Source organism: Crinia signifera, chromosome 6 (assembly GCF_055691185.1).
Source record: "Crinia signifera chromosome 6, ASM5569118v1, whole genome shotgun sequence".
NCBI lineage: Eukaryota > Metazoa > Chordata > Amphibia > Anura > Myobatrachidae > Crinia > Crinia signifera.
In genome coordinates this window covers 247,754,976-247,776,961 of record NC_139222.1, presented here as the reverse complement: position 1 = coordinate 247,776,961, position 21,986 = coordinate 247,754,976, and the positions used below count along the sequence as shown (strand labels likewise).

At 42.6% G+C, this 21,986-nt stretch overlaps 1 protein-coding gene and 1 pseudogene across 1 annotated transcript; one reads left to right on the top strand and one right to left on the bottom strand.

The window, feature by feature from the left end:
- Nucleotides 1-30: 30 nt before the first annotated feature.
- Nucleotides 31-17,267, top strand: SFR1 (SWI5 dependent homologous recombination repair protein 1). Its single transcript, XM_083149269.1, has 4 exons — nt 31-142; nt 2,592-2,706; nt 13,897-14,256; nt 15,600-17,267. The coding sequence occupies exons 2-4, from the start codon at nt 2,620-2,622 to the stop codon at nt 15,786-15,788; spliced, it is 636 nt and encodes a 211-aa protein (XP_083005395.1). The 5' UTR covers nt 31-142; nt 2,592-2,619; the 3' UTR covers nt 15,789-17,267.
- Nucleotides 17,268-18,749: 1,482 nt separating this feature from the next.
- Nucleotides 18,750-18,852, bottom strand: LOC146012795 (U2 spliceosomal RNA; annotated as a pseudogene).
- Nucleotides 18,853-21,986: the final 3,134 nt, after the last annotated feature.

The following is a 21,986-nucleotide window of genomic DNA, read 5'->3' as shown; positions in this document are numbered from 1 at the left end:
AGTCTCATTCTCATCTCGCGAGAGTTACATTTGGCGGCGGTGGATGTCGTGCGCGCCGATTGGACGGATTCTTTCTGAGCGCCTGAAGTTGAAGCCGTAATCTACCGGCAGTGGTGGATTGTGTTCCGGCATCCGCTCCCAGGTAACCGCGGAGAGCGGGAGCCGTACTTTAGGATTACACGGAAATCATGTTATCCATGCCGCTGTTACTGTGTCCGTACAAGGGGACATGACCGTAGTATCAGTCAGAGGAGGAGGAGGGGCATCATGTGTGGCAATATCAGAACAGTGGAATATCAGTGCATAGTTGGGTACAGTATATACATACAGAAGCAGACACATTAACGTTGAAATACAGATACTGTACAGATGTTGACACACAGACAGATGATGACACGTGGCAACTGACACACAAATGCTGACAGGCAGACAGATGCTGACCATATGGATTCAAGGAGGCTGACACAGAAAGACGGATGCTAACGCAAAAATGCTGACACAAACTGGTCTAGGGTCACTTCCATGTGAAGCTCATGGTCTGTATATAGCCATAATAGTAATTCAGGGGATCCATGATCTGGTATGGGTTATAGTGGCAGATGTAGTAAGCCTGGTGAATTGATAAAGTGGAAGGTGATAAAGCACCAGACAATTGGCTGTTTGAAAAATGTCAGTTAGGAGTTATTGGCTGGTACGTTATCACCTTTCACTTTATCCCTTTACCAGGCTTAATACATCTGCCCAATAATGTGGTGTGGGGACAATAGCAGTACAAAGGGATCATGACCATGTCAATTTGGGGTTTATGACGTGGAGCGGTATGTGGGATATTTTTTGAATCACGGAACACAGGAGTATCAGATTTATTTATTTTTATGGCAACCCTAGGGCAAACGGTTCTCATTGTACCCTAATGCCCCTTTCAGACCGCACTTTAAAAACGGTATATTGCCGTTTTTTTACCGTTTTAAAACGGTAATGTGTGCGGTCTGAAAGGTGCAGGACCACTTAACCGGTTAGAAAAAAACGTTTTTTCTAACCGGTTAAAATGCAGGGTCCTACCCGTTTCAGAACCGGTATTTTAGGCTCAAAATCGGTTCTGAAACGGTATTTAGGACCCAGCCAATGAGCTGGGTCCTAAATTCAGCACAGTGAATACTTAATGAGCGCTCATTAAGTATTCACAGCACTGGAGCCCCCCCCCCCCCGCGCGCGTGTCGACGCCCCCCCCCCCCCTTATGAAAAAAGTGTCTTCCAGAAAATGGCTGCCCCATAGGAAACCCAGTTTAAAAAAACTGTCTTTCGTATGGGGGCAGCCATTTTCTGAAAGACACTTTTTTCATAAGTGCTTTCCGAGCATACTGAGCTGCAGTGCCGGGATCCACAACGGAGGTACCGGCACGGGGTAAGTCGACACGGGGGGGGGGGGGGCGTCGACACGCGCGGGGGGCGTCGACACGCGCGAGGGGGAGGGGGGGGAGCTGCACGGAGGGGAGGGGAGGGGAGGGCTGAAGGCTGCACTGGCTTTGACCCTGTATTTGGAAAGTTTCCAAAAACGGGTCTGCCAGTGTCAAAAAATCGGCACTTAAACGGTAATATACCGTTTAAGTGCTGCGGTGTGAAAGGGGTTTTATCTGGCAGACCCGTTTTTGGAAACGTTTCCAAATACAGGGTCAAAGCCAGAGATGCGGTCTGAAAGCAGCATTAATATTATTTGACACAAGAAAAACAGAGGATAGTCTGATAGTGTGTGGAGGGTCATGTGAGCCCTTCTCACGGTAAACCCACACATCGAATTGTAATTTTGCTCAAAACTTGCAGTGCTTTTTTTTTTCTTTATGCGCCCCAAATTGAAAGTATTATTTTTCAATGAAAAATAGTTGCTTTTTATCATTGTTTTTATACCTGATGCCTCTTGTCAGTGTCCATATGGCTAACAATTAATTTTTTTTTGCCGTCCAAGATACATTTTTCCGGTATTTTAATAAATTTGCACTCCCTCGCTGCTGAATTATTTGAGATTTATCAAACAAATTTGCATTCACACACACCTAAAAATTCAGCAAATCTATTGCATACAGGGCTTAATTTCTGTCTGCACAGGTGCGCACTTGTATTGTTTTTACACCTTTGTTATTTTTATATCTTGTAAGTATAGAATGTATATATGGTGTTTGAAAATAAATGTTGATATTTTTGTTGTGTAGAAGAAAGCCTACTTCCCAAAATGATGTCATTCTGCAGAATTTAGTTAAGGTGCCCATACACGGTGCAATGATCGCACCCGTTATGGGCTGGATCGCAACGCATGCGCTTTGCATGCGATGCGTTCAGAAGGCAGTACAAAAGTATGTGCAGCAGATACTTTGTACTGTGCAATGAGATGCCCGTGGGAGCGCACATCACATTATACGGTGCAAACGCACCGTGTATTGTCGCCTTTAGAATGTGGGATTGGGAGAATGTAACCCAATAGGCAAAAACATACTAAAACCATGTGCTGTACCTGTAGGCATCACTTAATTTTAGGACCCTGATTTTAAATTACTACTTTGTTTCTTTGGACATTTATGCATTTATATATTTATTAGTGACGCGAGAGTTTGGATCACAACCGCAATGGAAACTCCTTCCACACACTCTCCATCTTTTACCAAGAAGCATTTTGGATCCCCAGATCTTGAAAGCAGCACATCGGTTAAACAAGTAAGAAAGAAGTCTTATGCGGATTCTAATGTCTTTCACTTACACGCAAGTTTCTACCTTGCATGGCGAGTGTATACTGCTTGATACCCTATTGCTGGTTTATACTGCCTACTAATTAAAATCCCATCAAAATGAATGCTCTTACCTCCAATCTCTGGGCAGTATTCAATGTTGCTGGTGAGGGGGTTAAACGGCGAGGATCGCCGAAAACAAGCCACCCTCGCCGTTTAACCCCCGTGCCAGACGCTCACCGTATTCAATGTTCTGGGGGAACCCTTGCTGTCAGATGACGGCGAGGATTCCCCCAAACAGCGAGGCTCGTGGCTAATGCAGGGAGCCCGCTGCATTTAGCAGCGAGACTCGCTCTTTCCACCTCGATGCAAAAACCCAGCAAGGTGGAAACGGCGTGTGCAGGGGGGTCAGTTGAATACTGACCGAGCGAGCTGTGACAGAGCAGTCAGCACTGCTCGCTGTCACAGCTCGCAAAAAGCATTGAATATACCCCTCTGTCTCCTCTGCATATCATTTTGGTTTCACTTTCTGGGCAGTATTCAATGTGAATACTCGGCATGTGCAGCGAATCCTGTGGAGCCTTCGCTGCCAGCCCTCGCTGTCACAGTATTCAATGCCGCAGGGGATGGCGGCAGGCAGGGAGATGGAAGTCTCCCTGCCTGCCCCAGAATGTATGTGGGGGGAGGAGGGCTCCCCGGGACCCAGGCAGCACAAGCTGCCCCCCGGAAGAGCTAGCAGGGTACGCAGGTAGGGAGTCGCTTGCACTGCTCCCAATCGTTTATATGTAATGATCGGGAGCAGTGAATATACGAATATCGAATGAGTGGTTCTCGGCCCCCTGCTGGCTGTTATGTGTAAATAAAAATAATACATTTTTAAATTTAAATATATATTCATGTGCTGTAAGCACATGAATAAAAATAGCATGCCCCTTCACATAATAAAATAAATGATTTTTTGACACCAAAAAAAAAAAAAACACCTTTATTTTAAAAGTTCAAATTCCAGTTCACCATAAAAAGATGGCAATTGCTACAGGGTGACACACGGCGAAAATCACTTAGAAAGCAATTCGCCATCTGATCATTGAATACACCCACGGTGAATCACATTGAAAAACCACAGCGAATTGCGGAGACTCAGACGGTGAATTGTCCGTCATTCACTGGTCGCCGTCGGCGAATATTGCACGTTGAATAGGGTGATTCACTTTTTCAGTAAAAAGATTCACCTTAGAGCATGAAAATAGCACACATTCGCCATAGAACATGGCGAATCAGCCTCATTGAATACTGCCCTCTGTTGAGGAGTAATTTGGTCCATTGAGTGGCCTCTAGTGGTCACTTGCTGTACCTTACCTCAAAAAACTCGACCAAATAGCAGTAGTATATACTGGAATAAGATTTTACTAGAGCTTGGGTATTTATATTTTGAGTACCTCATAAGCAGCCCATGGATATGCAATAACACATCGGTCATTTACGTTCTCCCAGATCCCATGTGTTACTGCCCGAAAACAGGACCGTTTTTACACAAAAATCATGTTTTATTTGGATAGCCTGATAATGACCATTGGTCGTATATCACACTAACAGCCTCTTTTTTCAACATCGAGGCTAATTGGATACCCTCCCAAGTCGTGTGCTATACTAAATTAAAGCATGCCCTTAGTTTTTTATTTTCTTAACCCCTTCCCGCCGCAGCCAGTTTTTGCCTTCCTGACAGAGCCCTTTTTTTCAAATCTGACATGTATCACTTAAGTGGGGATAACTTTTTTTTGCTTTTACTTATCCCAGTGATTTTGAGATTGTTTTCTCGTGACACATTGTACTTCAAGTTAGTGGTAAATTTTCGTCGATACAGTCTGTGTTTTTTTTGTGAAAAATACCAAAATGTCGTAAAAAAATTGAAAATTTTGCAATTTTCAAAATGTTACATTTTCTGCTTGTGAGACAAATAATCATACCACTCAAAATAGTTAATAACTAACATAGACCATATGTCTACTTTATGTTGCCATCATTATTTCAACCTCCTTTTAATTTTTTTGGACACTAGGAGGCTTAAAATATGAATAGCAAATTCTCAAATTTTCATGAAAATTTCAAACACTGATTTTTTTAGGGACCAGTTCAGTTCTGATGTGACTTTGAGGGACTTGTATGTGAGACACCCCCATAAATGATGCCATTTCAAAAACTGCACCCCTCACAGTATTCAAAACAGCATTTTGGAAGTTTGTTAACCCTTTAGGTGTTTCACAGGAATTAAAACAAAGTGTAGGTGAAATTTCAAAATTTCATTTTTTTTTGCAGATTTGCAATTTTAATACATTTTTCTAAGGAACACAGTAGATTTTACTAGAGAAATGTGACTAAAAATTGATTCCCCCCAATTCTTTTGTTTTCATAAATATCCTATATGTGGCCCTAGTGTGCACGTTGACCAAACCACAGGCTTCATAATAGAAGGAGCACCTACTTGATTTTGGAGCCTCCTTTTTATGAGATTATTTTTTAGGCACCATGTAGGATTCTAGGCACCATAAGATGCTAAAAGTTAGGAACCCCCCCACAAGTGACCCCATTTTGCAAACTACACCCCTCAGGGAATTCATCTAGGGGTATAATGTACATTTCAAACCCCCAGGGGTTTCACCAATTGTGGTACAACTGGGCAGTGAAAATGAAAAATTACATTTTTTAAACAAAAATGCAGTTCTGGCTCAAAATTTTTCATTTTCACAAGGAATGAAGGAGACAAAGCACCCCAAAATCTGTGCCCCAATTTCTCCCGAGTACGGCAATGCCTCACGTGACCAAAAAATACCATTTGGGTGCATGGCAGGACTCAGAAGGGAAGGAGTGATTTTTGTATTTTGCAGCTCAGATTCTGGTGGAATTTTGGTGGGTGCTATGTCGCATTAGCAAGACCCCCAAAGCACCAATACAGTGGAAGCCCCCCACAAGTGACCCCATTTTGCAAACTACACCCCTGAGGGAATTCATCTAGGGGTATAGTGTACATTTCAAACCCCCAGGGGTTTCACCAATTTTGATACAACTGGGCTGTGCAAATGAAAAATTACATTTTTTTACACAAAAATGCAGTTCTGGCTCAAAATTTTTCATTTTCACAAGGAATGAAGGAGACAAAGCACCCCAAAATCTGTGCCCCAATTTCTCCCGAGTACGGCAATGCCTCACATGTGACCAAAAAATACCATTTGGGTGCATGGCAGGACTCAGAAGGGAAGGAGTGATTTTTGTATTTTGCAGCTCAGATTCTGGTGGAATTTTGGTGGGTGCTATGTCGCATTAGCAAGACCCCCAAAGCACCAATACAGTGGAAGCCCCCCACAAGTGACCCCATTTTGCAAACTACACCCCTCTGGGAATTCATCTAGGGGTATAATGTACATTTCAAACCCCCAGGGGTTTCACCAATTGTGGTACAACTGGGCAGTGAAAATGAAAAATTAAATTTTTGACACAAAAATGCAGTTCTGGCTCAAAATTTTTCATTTTCATAAGGTATGAAGGAGAAAAAGCACCCCAAAATCTGTGCCCCAATTTCTCCCGAGTACGGCAATGCTTCATGTGTGACCAAAAAATGGCAGGACTCAGAAGGGAAGGAGTGATATTTGGATTTTGCAGCACAGATTCTGGTGGAATTCTGGTGGGTGCTATGTCGCATTAGCAAGACCCCCAAAGCACCAATACAGTGGAAACCCCCCACAAGTGACCCCATTTTGCAAACTACACCCCTCTGGGAATTCATCTAGGGGTATAATGTACATTTCAAACCCCCAGGGGTTTCACCAATTGTGGTACAACTGGGCAGTGAAAATGAAAAATTAAATTTTTTACACAAAAATGCAGTTCTGGCTCAAAATTTTTCATTTTCACAAGGAATGAAGGAGACAAAGCACCCCAAAATCTGTGCCCCAACTTCTCCCGAGTACGGCAATGCCTCACATGTGACCAAAAAATACCATTTGGGTGCATGGCAGGACTCAGAAGGGAAGGAGTGATTTTTGTATTTTGCAGCTCAGATTCTGGTGGAATTTTGGTGGGTGCTATGTCGCATTAGCAAGACCCCCAAAGCACCAATACAGTGGAAGCCCCCCACAAGTGACCCCATTTTGCAAACTACACCCCTCTGGGAATTCATCTAGGGGTATAATGTACATTTCAAACCCCCAGGGGTTTCACCAATTGTGGTACAACTGGGCAGTGAAAATTAAAAATTAAATTTTTTACACAAAAATGCAGTTCTGGCTCAAAATTTTTCATAAGGTATGAAGGAGAAAAAGCACCCCAAAATCTGTGCCCCAATTTCTCCCGAGTACGGCAATGCTTCATGTGTGACCAAAAAATGGCAGGACTCAGAAGGGAAGGAGTGATATTTGGATTTTGCAGCACAGATTCTGGTGGAATTTTGGTGGGTGCTATGTCGCATTAGCAAGACCCCCAAAGCACCAATACAGTGGAACCCCCCCACAAGTGACCCCATTTTGCAAACTACACCCCTCAGGGAATTCATCTAGGGGTATAGTGTACATTTCAAACCCCCAGGGGTTTCATCAATTTTGATACAACTGGGCTGTGCAAATGAAAAATTACATTTTTTTACACAAAAATGCAGTTCTGGCTCAAAATTTTTCATTTTCATAAGGTATGAAGGAGAAAAAGCACCCCAAAATCTGTGCCCCAATTTCTCCCGAGTACGGCAATGCCTCACATGTGACCAAAAAATACCAGTTGGGTGCATGGCAGGACTCAGAAGGGAAGGAGTGATTTTTGGATTTTGCGGCTCAGATTCTGGTGGAATGAATGGTGGGTGCTATGTGGCATTAGCAAGACCCCCGAAGCACGGTGAAATGATGAACCTAATAATCCATAGATGTGTGGTATATTTTAAAACACTCCTTTATACATAGGCCGGGTTTGTCGGGGCAAGTGTCACACTGGAAAATAGTTTGCTATCTTATTCCCTTTTTATAGCAAACTTTGCACCTTTTTTGTGTCCTGCCCTTTTTTCCAGTGGAGGGGATTTCATCAGGAAAATGCTGCCCTGGTACAATACGGGGGCCAGTACTAGAAGTACTGGGGCCCTCTGCCTGCTGGTTCCCAAATATTAGGCTCTTTATGACTTCCTCTTGAAAGTGCATAAATGTCACCCTCTGGCTGGTAGAACGGAATAGCACGTAAGCGTTATACAGTGCCATCTGGATGATATACACGGCCAGCTTCTTGTACCAGATTTTTGTTTTCCGCAGGGCACTGTACGGCTTCAGTACCTGATCTGAAAGATCCACTCCGCCCATGTACTTATTGTAATCCAGGATACAATTAGGTTTTGAGGTGTGGGTACTGGTACCTCGTACAGGGACGGAGGTGGTACTGTCTCCGTGAATTGTTGTCAGTATAAGGACATCCCTCTTGTCCTTATATTTGACCAACAACATATTTTCGGTGGATTGTGCCCTGCTTTCACCCCTTCTCATTACTTGGGCAATGTGCGTTTTTGGGAGGCCTCTTTGGTTCTTGCGCACAGTACCGCAAACTGCTGTACCTCTTGAACCAAGGGTCCAGCTTATACATTTTTATGCCATACCTTGCCCTCTTACTGGGAAGGTACTGGCGGAATTTAACCCTTCCTTTAAAATGTATAAGGGACTCGTCTATGCAAATGAATTTATCTGGGATGTACATCTCTGGAAATTTGGCACTGAAATGATCAATGACCGGCCTGACTTTGAATAGCCGGTCAAAGGTGGGATCATCTCTGGGTGGGCACTGTGCATTATCGTTGTAATGCAAAAATTTAAGGATTAACTCAAAACTAGTCCGGGTCATGGCCATACGGTAAAGTGGGGTGCTGTACAGAACATCTGTACTCCAATATTGCCTAATTTCTGGCTTTTTTACTATGTCCATATGAAACACCAGACCCCAAAACGTCATCATCTCTACTGCATCTACAGGGGTCCACCTAGCAAATGATGACGTGGGGTTTTGAGCAATAAACTGCTGGGCATATAAATTACTTTGGTCCACCATTAAATTTATAAAATCATCAGAGAAAAATAATTTGAAAAAGTCAATTTCTCTGAGACCTATGGAATCAAATTGGATTCCTGGGATGGCCAAAAACTCAGGAACCTGGGGCTCAAAATTGTCTGGTGGTGGGGTCCATACGAGATCAATTATTGGGGGGGGGGGGTCTCAGCTGCTCTACGGGGGCGTCTTTGAGGGGGTCCCTCATCACTAGAGGAGGAAGAGGAGCTTAAGATGAATCCTTCAAATTCCCCGCTTGCCTCACTGGCTGTGTCAGAGTCAGAGGCAAGCATGGCATATGCCTCCTCCGCTGAATACATTCTTCTGGATGACATTTGGGATGACATTTGGGATGCCATTTTTATTTTTGTGTTTCTGGTAGTGAAATGTTTCAACACGTGTATAGTGTAGGGGGGGGGTACAAACTTTATTTCAACCCGGGGGGGTATGTAGTGTGTATGTAGTGCAGAAAAAAAAAAAAGGTCCTGCGCCAAAAATTGAGCACAGATGTTGGTCAGTAACGTCCGTCACTGAACAGCGCTCAAAGGCAACAGGAATTTGATAAAAAAAAAATAGATCAACCCTGTGCCGAAAAAGCTGATCAGTGATGTACGTCACTGATCAGCGCACAGTGGCCACAGGACACCCACAAAATCACAGTGTGTGTAAAAAAAAAAAATTAAAAAAAGACCCCACAGCACCCTCAAAAAAAAAAAAAAGGTGATCAGTGATGCGACACTGATTACCAGTGAGGGGCAGCAGGTGCACAACCTTTGGTGCAACTGGCAGCAACTGACAGGTATATATATAAAAAAAAAAAAACCCTGCACCCCCAAAAAGTTGCTGATCAGCACAGATATACTGATCAGCACAAAAGGGGGGGGGTAGCAGACACAAAATATAGCACTCTGTCACTATCTCTCTCTATCTCTCACTATCTATCACTATCTATCACTCTATGACACTGCAACAGCAGCACTGACAGTTATATATATAAAAAAAAAACCCTGCACACCCAAAAAGTTGCTGTTCAGCACAGATATACTGATCAGCACAAAAGGGGGGGTAGCAGACACAAAATATAGCACTCTCTATCACTCTCTGTCACTATCTCTCTCTATCTCTCTATCTCTCACTATCTATCACTCTGACACTGCAGCAGCAGCACTGACAGTTATATATATATAAAAAAAAAACCTGCACACCCAAAAAGTTGCTGTTCAGCACAGATATACTGATCAGCACAAAAGGGGGGGTAGCAGACACAAAATATAGCACTCTCTGTCACTATCTCTCTATCTCTCACTATCTATCACTCTATGACACTGCAGCAGCAGCACTGCACCCCCAAAAAGTTGCTGATCAGTGAATTTATACTGATCAGCACAAAAGGGGGGGCAGCAGTCAGTTGCACACGCAGCACAGCTGTATATATATATAAAAAAAAAACCCAGCACCCCCAAAAAGTTGCTGATCAGCACAGATATACTGATCAGCACAACAGGGGGGGGGGGGCAGCAGACACAAAATATAGCACTCTCTGTCACTATCTCTCTCTATCTCTCTCTATCTCTCTCTATCTCTCTATAACTCTATCACACTGCAGCAGCAGCACAACACAGGAAGTCACAAGAAGTCAGATCCAGGAAGCATCCAGCACGCTACAAGCAGTGATCAGGTGATCAGGTAAGTATTTGCAAGGATCAGGTCAGTATATCACGGCAGATAGGCACGGTGACCGCACTGCACGCAATTCCAGACCGGAATGGCGTCTGCAGTGCAGTCACCGTTAGTTTAAATCACCCTCCATGGCTGTGATTGGTCCGTCGGTCCGACGAACCAATCACGGCCTTTGGGGGCGGGTGGGGTGAGGTGGGGTGACACCAGTGTCACCCTTACACCCCGTGGTGATTGGTGCTGTACTTTACAGCACCAATCACCACCGATCCCTGTGTCACCGGCGAACGTTATTCACCGGTACACAGAAAACGCTGTAATTGTAATCACAGCGATCGCCGACGGGGGGGGAGGCATCGCCACCCCCCCTGGGCATGCAGGGACATGTCTGCTGTCAGGGACAGCAGACATGTTTAAACTGTCACCGCGTCTATAGACGCGGTGACAGTTTAAAGCCATGACGTACATTTATGCCATGCGTTGGGAAGTACATCCCGGCCATGACGTAAATGTACGTCAAATGTCGGGAAGGGGTTAAATAATCTAATCTCGGCCTGGCGGAAATTTTTTTTGTCATGCTTCCTATGTGCCGTTTCTACAGACTTTGACAGTTTCAAACCCTTAGTATTCATTTAATTTAAAAATGTTTAATGTATATTTGAGACACCCTTGTAGTATTTAACATGTGCAAATAATAAAAGTAAATGGTATGGCAATCTGCATTGGATCGCCTGACATAGAATCGCCCATTCACACACATTCACCAGAGTGCAATCTGAATAATTTGTTATTGTTGTGCATATTACTTCTCACACTGTTAAGGAGACTTCAGTCACAAAAATGATGAGCAAATGCATAATGATTGATTGCGGAGCAAAAGGGGGACATCGTTTCTCGTCCAAACAGACCCCCATCAGGTCTTGTACAAACGGACATCCGCAATCCAGATATAAATGCAAGCGTATCGCAGATTTGTCAGGGCTAATCGGATAGCCTCGGGCGGGTGAATTGCTGCAGCTAATTGAGTACCACACATAATGTCATATACTGTAGTTACAACTTATGTTCCCTTTCTCTTTTTCTAAAGTATATAGCTCGTAAAATGTGTTTGAAAGAAAAATGTGCTCTTGATTCCCCCAGGTAGGACAGATGACAGAAATAATTGCCCCACACTTCTATGTTGATAAATGAGACATTGACTAAACATTTAGGTATCTCTTATCTGTGTTCATATTTGTTTTTATCTGAAATTGGCACCATGAGATAGATGACTAAGCCTTACTGCTCCATTTTTAGATACTGGAATAATTATCTTGTTTTCTATATTTTGGGCCTGAGGTAGCTATTTGACAAGACCCTTAGGCAGACTTTAAGGTTAAGGTACTGACTAAGAAATACACTATGTTAGAATCTTCTTCCCTTTCTTGAGTTAAAGGGTCATAAAACTTAACATACAAGTTATGACAAAACACTTCTTGCAATATTAACAGGAATGACAGGAGCAATAACAGTAAACAGTGACATTGAATAGATTTGCTCTTTCCTATTAACTTTATGCGGAGTACAGGTCCCTGCTTATTCAACCTGACATATTTGTCTGCTGGACAGGGGTGTGACCTATGGACCAAAAGGGACTCTCAAATTGCTTTTAAATCTGTTGGTTTTTATTAGTTTGTTTGAGTTTATTTGAATTTACACAATAAACAATCTATAAAACAATTTCAAAACAAATGTTTAGGTCAACAGTCAATAGGACGACATACTGAATAGGTCAATGTGGCTATGGTTGACACAAGAATGGTGGACATGAATTTTTAGAGATTATTTTCATGTTTTTGAACTTTGCAGACTTTACAATTCGTGTAGACTCCAATTGAAGCAAGGTGGCTGGCCCGCAGCATGGAAAGTGAAGCAGTACACTAATTGGGGGTCCACATTCTCAGGCGTCAACATTGACACCAAAAAAAGTTATAACTCTTCTATGTACACCTTTTTCCAGTGTCTACTTTTTGGTGTCGACCTAATGAACTACACACAACAAATCCCAAAATCTAATAAAAAAAAAAAAAAAGACCTGAAGCTATGAGGGCTGTTTGATAAATGTCGTAAAAAAGCAAGCAAAACGGATTTTCTTTTTCTCTTCTAAAAAACGCCGGTACTTGTGGAGTATCACGGCTCCCATCGTATGGCATCGTGTGCCATATGTAGTGGCATACGATGCGATACGATTTTTACTGTTTTTTTGAGCATTTTTGCTAAAAAATCGTATGGCATACGATGCGATGGCACCCGATTTTGCACTGAAATGCATCAAAATGCATTGAAATGTGTATTAAAGTTGTGAAATGCCCCCAAATGCCATTTTTCATAGTGCACCACCCCCACTATCAACGTCAACCCGAAGCGTGGCGAGCGCAGCGGCATTGCAGCGATGCAATGCGATTTTTTAGCATACGATCAGCATACGATGAAGGTCGTGGGAGCCGTGATACTCCACAAGTACCAAAACGCCTTTTATTTCTCTACATAGCCTCCCTCAAGGGTGATACAAAATGTTCGAAACTCAATAAACCAAGTGTAATATTGTCAGAACAGGGTGTCTCAATGCCTGCATTGGCACGGGAATTACTTCCTCATTTGACGAGAATTTCTCTAACCAAGCCAGATTTTCAAATGTGGAAACAGGAAGAAATCGCTCGGGAACAAATCCGGAGGATGGGGAATTAATGTAAATCTCAATTCCTGCCATTCTGCATGGAATTTGTTTTTTGTTCATTTATTTGGCAGCTGCTAAACCTCTTGCTTTAAAGTGCCCTTCACTTCTGGCTGCAGTATGACCTGTGGAGGTAGTTAGAAGTGAGAAATTGTCCAGGTATTGTATCGCCATCTCATAGAAATTTTATACACTTATCAAATGACTAATGAATTTGCCTGGGGCTATCCAGTCATCTCTGATAACCTGGCATTCATCACGGATTATGCATAATCCCTGATAACCATCCCACAGAACCGATATAACACATGGGTCCGAGAAGTTATCACAAATGTGGCCTTTTTTGTCTGAGAAAAAAACAGGCTCTAATTGGATAGACCAATAATAACCATTGCTCATATATCACGCTATCGGCCCTTTTTTAACTTTTTGTTTAGGCACATTGGCTACCAGGCACTTGGGTGTTTGTCTGGACTGAGTCTGTCCACTGCTCCTCCCTGTACATGTAATGAGAGACCTAGCAAGGAAATGTACAGTAACCTATTGCAATGTATAAGATTGCATGGATATGTGTTGTAGGCTTTTTTTTAGGGGGGGGGGGGGGGGGGGGGGTGGTATGTTACAAAGTATACTTGTTTATCCTTACTTTGATTTTCATTAATACAAGTCACTTCTATCTGCATAGCATTAGTATCACTTATTCTGAGGCCTGTTTTCTTTTTGTAGCCCATGAGTGCAACTCTTCGAGAGCGGCTCAGGAAATCTCGAAGATCTTTCAGTTCAACATGTACAGTTGCAAAACGGTTAAAAATTGATGTTGATGAGCATGAGACTCCGGTAAAGTGTGCTGTGGAGGCCTCATCCCCGCAGGACCTTGAGGAGCACATTGTGAAGATTGGACAGACATGTAGTCCTCTTTCATCTGCTGATGCAGAAATTACAGAAGGCAAAACTCACAAACAAGCATCTCCTAATACTTCCAGCCCCCAGACTATGCTTCAGGAAAAAAGGGGTTTGCTAAAGAGAGTTGAGGAGAAGGAAGACATTCTAAGGAGGCTGAAAATGGTTAAATTATATAGATCTAAGGTAATAGATTATCACACCAGTGATTATTATGTTTTGGGTAGGTTTATCTACAGAGGAGGCGGATAATTTACATAACGCCATAGTTACAGGCCATAAACTGGACTCTCCTAGCTGAAGCGGGCATTCGCCCACATATTACCTAATTATGGGTAAAGGTAATGTCACACAAGCACATGGTCCATAATCACTAAAGCACTGGCCCACAAATGGAAGTGTGAAGTTAGAGGTTGTAGAGTAAATGCTAGATCTCCATCTTCAGTCATTACAATGATGATGTTACCTTCATTGTGTTCTTGACCATGTTCTATAACAGAGAATAAAATTCTATAACAGAGAATGAAATGACCGCTCCAAAAAATTCTACAGGGGACAATAGAGATAATGTAACCAATAACTTGAGAAACTCCATCCTGCAGTAGTCAAAATCATGATTTAAAAAAAAAAGTCTATCGTATCAGATTCTATCAGTAGCTACATTCATGAGTAAAACCTATAGCAAGTTATGCAATATATTCATACTAATGGACTCGATAGGCAAAAAAAACAAGTCGAAATAACATGTAGATATACATAACATTCCAATGTCATTTATGTCAGTTACAATAGACTTAAGTACTGAAATGCATTCCTCTAGAGAAAGTGTGTGGCTGTAGACATACTTCACATGAATACATAACAATGTACTGATAAAGGTCCATAACTAACAACTGGATATATGCAGTGTAATCTGATAAATTGGTGGTGCATTGATGTTACGTCGATCAGCACCTATAAGAGGAAGTCAATGCACTATGGGGGTTATTCTGGTTCACTCCTGGCAAATTCCGTTTCAAATGGACAAAACCATGTGCACTGCAGGTGGGGTAGATGTAACTAGTGCAGAGAGAGTTAGATTTGGGTGGGGTTTTACTTCAAAGTGAGATCTATATTGCGGCGTAAAAAATAAAAGCAGTCAGTATTTTCCCCGCACAGCAACAAAATTACTCGCCCAAATAAAATTCTCTCTGTACATGTTCTATCTGCCCCACCTGCAGTGCACATGGTTTTGTCCATTTAAGAAGGAATTTGTCAGAATGAGTCAACCAGATTAACCCCCTATAATAGAACATGGTCAAATATTGTGTAACATTGACCCCATCTGTTTTTTTGGTAATACCACCAACCAGGCTGTGATTCTGGCTTTATATACTGTATGCAATGGCTGGTGGGGTGTGCCTGTATAAATGTAACACGCCAAGACTAAAATAAACACTAGACCGTATATTACCAAATATAACTTCTTTGCTTTATTGTGCCAGAATACTGCTTAATAAAGAATTTTTTTTTTATTTTTTCTAAATCAGAACAATCTGACTGAGCTACAGTCTCTTATAAACAAATGGAGGAAAAGTAGCCAGCTTTTGCTGTATGAAATCCAAACCTCCTTATCTACAGAGAATAAAAAGATAAGTCTCACTGAACTGATAGAAAGCTGTGGGCTGGATGAGAAATTACTGCACTACGACAGAGCAGAAGAGGACTTTAATGAATAGTGTATTTAAGATGAACAACTTCAAAAGAACTTCTCTGTATAAATTTTGAAATGTACAGTATACACTCAACGGACAACGCGTTAGTTGTTCTTTATTAGTTCCTATAGCACCTATGGATGAGCTGGAAGAGTAAGGCTGGACAGAGACAAGCCAGTCCTGGCTCTTCACCAACCAACTATATCACTGTCCATTATAGCCACCTTCTATGAGACCGATAGCCATTATATTCTTACTGCATCTAAGAATATTTCAGATAATCTGATGTCTGTAGGATTATTGTCAGGTATGGGACTTATTGTGGGAGTCATACAAGCCCATATCACGCTGATATTGATGTGACCAGCATATTTTTACCATTTTTGCAAAGCAATAGAAGTACGGTATTAGAACATTATTAGATTAAGCAGTTTATCATTTGACTCGTTAAACATATACAATGTAATAATCATTTTACAGGAAACTGAAAAATGTGACTGAATGATCTTTTGTAACAACTGCAAAAATATCTTCATTTTCCTTGTTTTGGTAGTCTGTACTGTCTGTGGGTAACGTCTTTCTACTGTATTTATACCTGTCACTACCTTATCGTAAGCGTTTGCTTCTCTGTATAGTCCTGATGTTCTGTTTGTGTGCTTTGCTTGCTGACTGTTACATTTCCAGGCCTTTCAACACGGCACAACACATTTAACTTGCAAGCCGAATTCGGTCCCCCGGCCTATGGTGGGGGTCTGCGCATGCACTAATATGCACATGTAAACCCCTGAGAGAACGCCTTCAACCAAATTCTTGTGTCATTGCCTATCACACACATCTTTCCCAGCTTTTACTTATTTGACTGTATTATCGTAAAAATAACCAAAGAATTCGTACTAAATTTACTAAAGTACAAGTTTTCAAAGCCGACTATCATCGGCTGCTGTGATCAATCGTTTTAAAAAGGGAAAAATTGGTAAATCAGCCTGATTTTAGCATTTATTTCTATTGCTGTTTTAAAACTCGGCAACAACAGCCAATGAGATTATGAAGGTAGTTATACCTCCTGAAAACTAGCGATATTTATGTAGCTTCCATTCATTTAGTATTTCAGGCTCACATAAATGCTCAGTGATAAGTGTGCCCCTTCTGTGATTATACCAACCTGTTTTTAGAGTAACTAAATTGCCAAAGTGTAGCAGCTATTGTAACCCAGAGAATCTGTCATTTCTAATTACTCAAATTAGCATTGCCAGCAAATTTCATGCTTGCAGATGAGGAAGTAAAAATGTATTTTAAAACTGACCACTGAGTGTGTGTAGTCTGACATTCCATGGTCAGCATGTAAGATCTTGTTTATGCTGGTGTAGACTGCAGCATCTCATTTACAGCAATACTCCTGTCTATTTTAATGTCTTTTAGCTCTGGCATCTGGTTCACCGGCTAAAAGTATTGGATATCAGATGCTGCCGTGTTTGCCAACAATAATTACAGCTAGTAAAACGATGCCGAGGTCATTTAATAATACATTTGTACAGTTAAGTGTTTAATTGTATTTTCCTGACTTATGCAAACACTGTACATGTGCGTACACACTATACCAGTGGTTCCCAAACTTTTTGAGTCACGGCGCCTTAGAATTCCTCATTGAGAAATTTTAGAAAACAATATTACATGTGCTTCTATGTCATTCATAAGGGCCATACACACTGGTCGACTTTGAGCTGAAAGCCGCACAGTGTGTACGGGGCAGCTATAAGCGCTGATGCGCACTCCCGCATCATCGCGGGCCTGGCTGCTCATCTGCTGGTGTAGCCAGGCAACTAGTCCACACTTCAAAGAATCTCTTCGCTCCACCCAACTCTTCTCTTTTCCTGCGTACCTTCTACTTACCTGTAGAAATATATTTGGCAAATGTGGCTATCATACAATGTGCACTGCAATAAAGATGCTTCTACAAATTGTGGCATAAAGTGTATCCACACACACACACCCCCGTCCTTTTTTTTTTTGTCAATAGTGGATTCAAAGCACCTCTTGTTTTGAGTTTTATGAATTACATTCTATGTGTTTTTGTTTGAATTCAAAATGTCCACTTCGGGACTGGACTAAAACAGTGGGATTTTGAGCCTTTTCACGTTTTGCGAAACTAGCCCTTAAGCAAATTTTTTCCTTTAGACTTTTAAGAAAATATATCATGTTTAAACTGGAGCTTTGCATTCTGACTTCAGGCAAATACTTTTCAATGTGTAATCACATTTTTCTTCGACTTTATGAAGTAATAATTACGTTTTTTGAGAACACTTTTGTTTGTAAGGATTTGTTTAAAACTATATACAGGGTTTGTATAAAAAGTAATGAGGCCTATCTTTTTCTGACGTGACTGTACATTGTAGCGCGCATGCTTCAGACAGGTTCGATGGAGGGGGAAGTTGGCTTCAACACGCACTGAGAATCAGTCGTCTACGAGCTTCTGTGCGGTTCATATCGTGGTTTCATGGACGCAGCAGCCAGCCAATCAGCGGCTGACCAAGTGTTTCTCTGCTCCCACCTAGGGAGTGTTCCAACCCCTGGCATGGGAATGGATACTCCACCGGGCTTTTCCATTGACTCCCTTGAGGGTTTTGGCCCCCTAGGAAGAGCAATGTACTCAGCCCCGGTGTTTGTTGCATCTCAAGGTTAAGGTACTAAGCTGTGCTTTTCTCTGTCTCCCTATCAGAGGTTATGAACCTCCAGAATGGGAGCAAACTACTCAGTGTTTCCCCGCTCCTTGGGAATGGATTATAGACCGGGCTTTTCCCTGTCTCATCCTTTGGGGGCCACAACCCCCTTCCAGAGAGCCACCTACTAGGCCCAGAGTTTCTCCCTTCCCTATCAGTGGGGGAAGGGCCTGTTTCTCCCCGCCCCCGGAAGGGTGAATATACTCAGCCACACCATTCACTGGCCCGAGCATGAAGTTTCCTGTCCCCTCACTTCATAGGAGCAGATACTTGGTCCAGCCTTTCTCTATTCTTCTGCCAGGGGCTGGTCCACACCAACTGATAAGAACAGATAATACTCTTGATCTTAGCCAAAAAGGCTGAGAAGCGATATGCAACCTGAGCTGGGATGTTATATGTGCATATACTGTAGTCATTGGGTCTCACCTACAACTCCTGGTATAAACTGTCCTTTGCGTTGTGGGGACTTCCCGGTTTAGGACCCGGGTGCTTGTTTCAGTATTGACAGTCCAAAATTGACCAGTAACTACAAATGATTTCACAGTACTGTACCATACACCACCATGAGTGGAGTGCAAATTCATACTTAACTTCAAAGATGGTGGGAGGGGACAGGGATGGAGTGAGCACAGGTGGGGCTAGAGGTGCCTTGATTCCTAAATCCACCCCTGGACCCAGGAGCCCATCTGCACATGCATCAAGTGACGCCATGGATAGTGGGAGGGATCCTACTGGATCCCTCTCATGGAGCAATATGATAGGAAACACCTACAGGTTGTATTGCCTACTGCATCTAAGCTCCAGAATGTATCGAATTCTGGAGCTTTGTGCTGGGCATACCTCCTAATGTTGATGTTTCCTGAGGCGGGACTCCTGTGCGGAGCGTGGGCTTGGTTAAAAGGAGTGTGGCTTCACGGGAATACCAGAAACCATGAAGTCCCACCCCTTTTTGCCGCTGCTGGCCCCGGGTGGGACGCAGAACAGTGCCCAAAAAAACTTGACTGTCCTGTGAAAATCAGGACAGTTAAAAAGGTATAAATATGTGTCTTTCTTATGAATAATGTCTTTATTATGCTATTGACTTGATAGGGTGTGTTTTATAGTGGGTTTGCTAGTTTAAATTGAGATTTAAGAAGTAAAATAAAAATGTAATTTTCATTCAAGCATTTCTCTAAGTATTTTCTAATATGACCACCAGAGGGCAGCACAGACTTATGGATAAGCCTGTTATTGTATGTTAAACTTTGGCAGATATTCCATGCAGGTTTTTAGATGGAAATTATTCTGGCCTTGGGTGGGACAGCAGGACAGTCATAAAAAATAATGACCGACCAGTGAAAATTGGCAAATAATATATAGTTTATATTTCTCTCATGTATACTAATTTTGATTTGTTGGAATAGGACTCGGAACCCCCCTTGCTGTAATTGTATACCACATTACTATGACAGTAACACAGGAAACCCCTGAGTTCCTGTAAGCTGCCTTCGTGTTCTTCGTTTCTTTGGAAACTTCTCAGGATTCTTGCAGCCACCCTCTGCTTGAACAGAGTAAAGTTGTATGGTCCACAGGGGTTCCTCCTTAATTAATGCGGTCCCTGGGTTGACAGTCACTATGTTGACCACTAATGGTCAACAGTGACTAGATTGACTCCTGGAGATGGTCGATATACCATAGAACGACACTGACAGAAGGTCGACGCAAGCTTAAGGCTGACATGGTCGACAACCACAAGCTCCACGCGTGTTTTTCACATTTTTTTAGACCGACTCTGGTTCATTCTTTACTATCCAAGTGGCCATAGACGCATGGTGTGCGCAATGAGTGTCGACATGTCCATTTTGACCTTAAGCTTGTGTCGACCTATGGTATGTCAACCATTTCAGGTGTCGACCTAGACATTGTCTACCCAGTATACCGTAACCCACTTAAGATGCGGCTCAGGTTCGATTTTCAATTTTGTCGGTTTGATTTTGGATAACTGCACTTTAGAAGTACTTTAGATTTATAGGGCCTACACACCTAGCGAGTGTGCTGAGCGGTCTGAGTTATGCTAGATCACTTAGCACATAGCAATGCATAGTCCTGTGGTCAACAGCTTTACACTAGAGGAACTTTCCAATCCATCTCCAGAGGGTAGATGCCTGGAATATACTGCTAGCATCTGCTGCTGCTAGGCTAATGAGTAGTGACCTAACGACGGAGGGTGCAGGGGATGCGGTTGCTATGGGGCCCGGTGGGTTGGGGGTGGGCCCAAGGCAATCCCCTCCTCCATCTATAGTATAGTGAGACGGAGCTGCTGTGCACAGGTGACAGACTGTTTAAGCACATCAATGTGGGTCCGTCAGCTGCGCATAGCTGGTGCCGCAGCTACTGCAGTTCTAGAGTATGTACATGAAGCAGCCTCACCTTTGTCCTTCGTCCTCTCCGCCAGTAAGCAACATGCTCAATTATGGTGACAGTCAGGGCTCACAACCTGAATGGGGTAGCGGCAGCTGCAATAAAAGCTATTGGGGGGGGGGATAGGGAAGGTGAGGAAATATTGGCAAAACAGCAGAGGTGGCATAATAAAGGACATACAGGGAAGAGAATATTGCACAACAATGGCTATGGAAAAGAAAGGGGGTATGTGGGCCGGACGATGGTTACTAAACCTTCTCCGGGCCCCAAACCTGGCGCTCAGTGGTTTAGATATAGTTTATATTACGAATTGTATACAAATTATACCTGCTGCTGCATGGGTCCCTGTGAGTGCGCCTATACTCACAGAATAGATTAAAAGACACAATAGGGCGCTGGCAGGTATATCTATACTCCGAATAGTTCTGCTCAAACAAAATGAAGTAGGACTCACTGTTTATGCAAGATAATACATTTATAGATATTAAAAATGTAAAGCACAATCACCATAACATTAGCAATAAATCCTAAATAAGAACATTTTTATAAAAATAAGAATAAAATATTGTAACTATGAGGTAGCACATTTGGGTCTCCAAATTTGGTGTAGTCTTATTCTGTAAATGTACAGTTAAGTATAACCATTTATATAAGCATGTTGTCAGCAAGAAGATAGTAGTAGTCCTCAGAGGAAGCGGTTAATAAGCGGAAGGAATAGATGAAGCCAGTCCTTTTAGCATGTAAGCACACACGCACTTTGCAGTAGCTTGGCAATGTTTGTGGTATAAAGGCAGTAGCAGTATCTCGCCCTTATATACTCTGTAGATCCCGTACACAAATTTGTCTCAGTGTAATAAGTTACTGCTCACCCCTTTGTCGGCGGCATGCGCTTCTGTTTGTACATAGGGTACAATTAGGTCTTTGGGGAGAGGGTGGCACAATAATGGATATACAGGGTGGAGGTGAGGGCCAACCTAGCCTGTGGTGGCAGTGATTACAGATACAAAAATAGAACAAAAGCTTTGAAGGGTGCAGTGGGATAGCCTTTGGGCCACCCCAAGTCATCGGGCCCCATAAACATTGCATCTCCTGCACTCTCTATAGT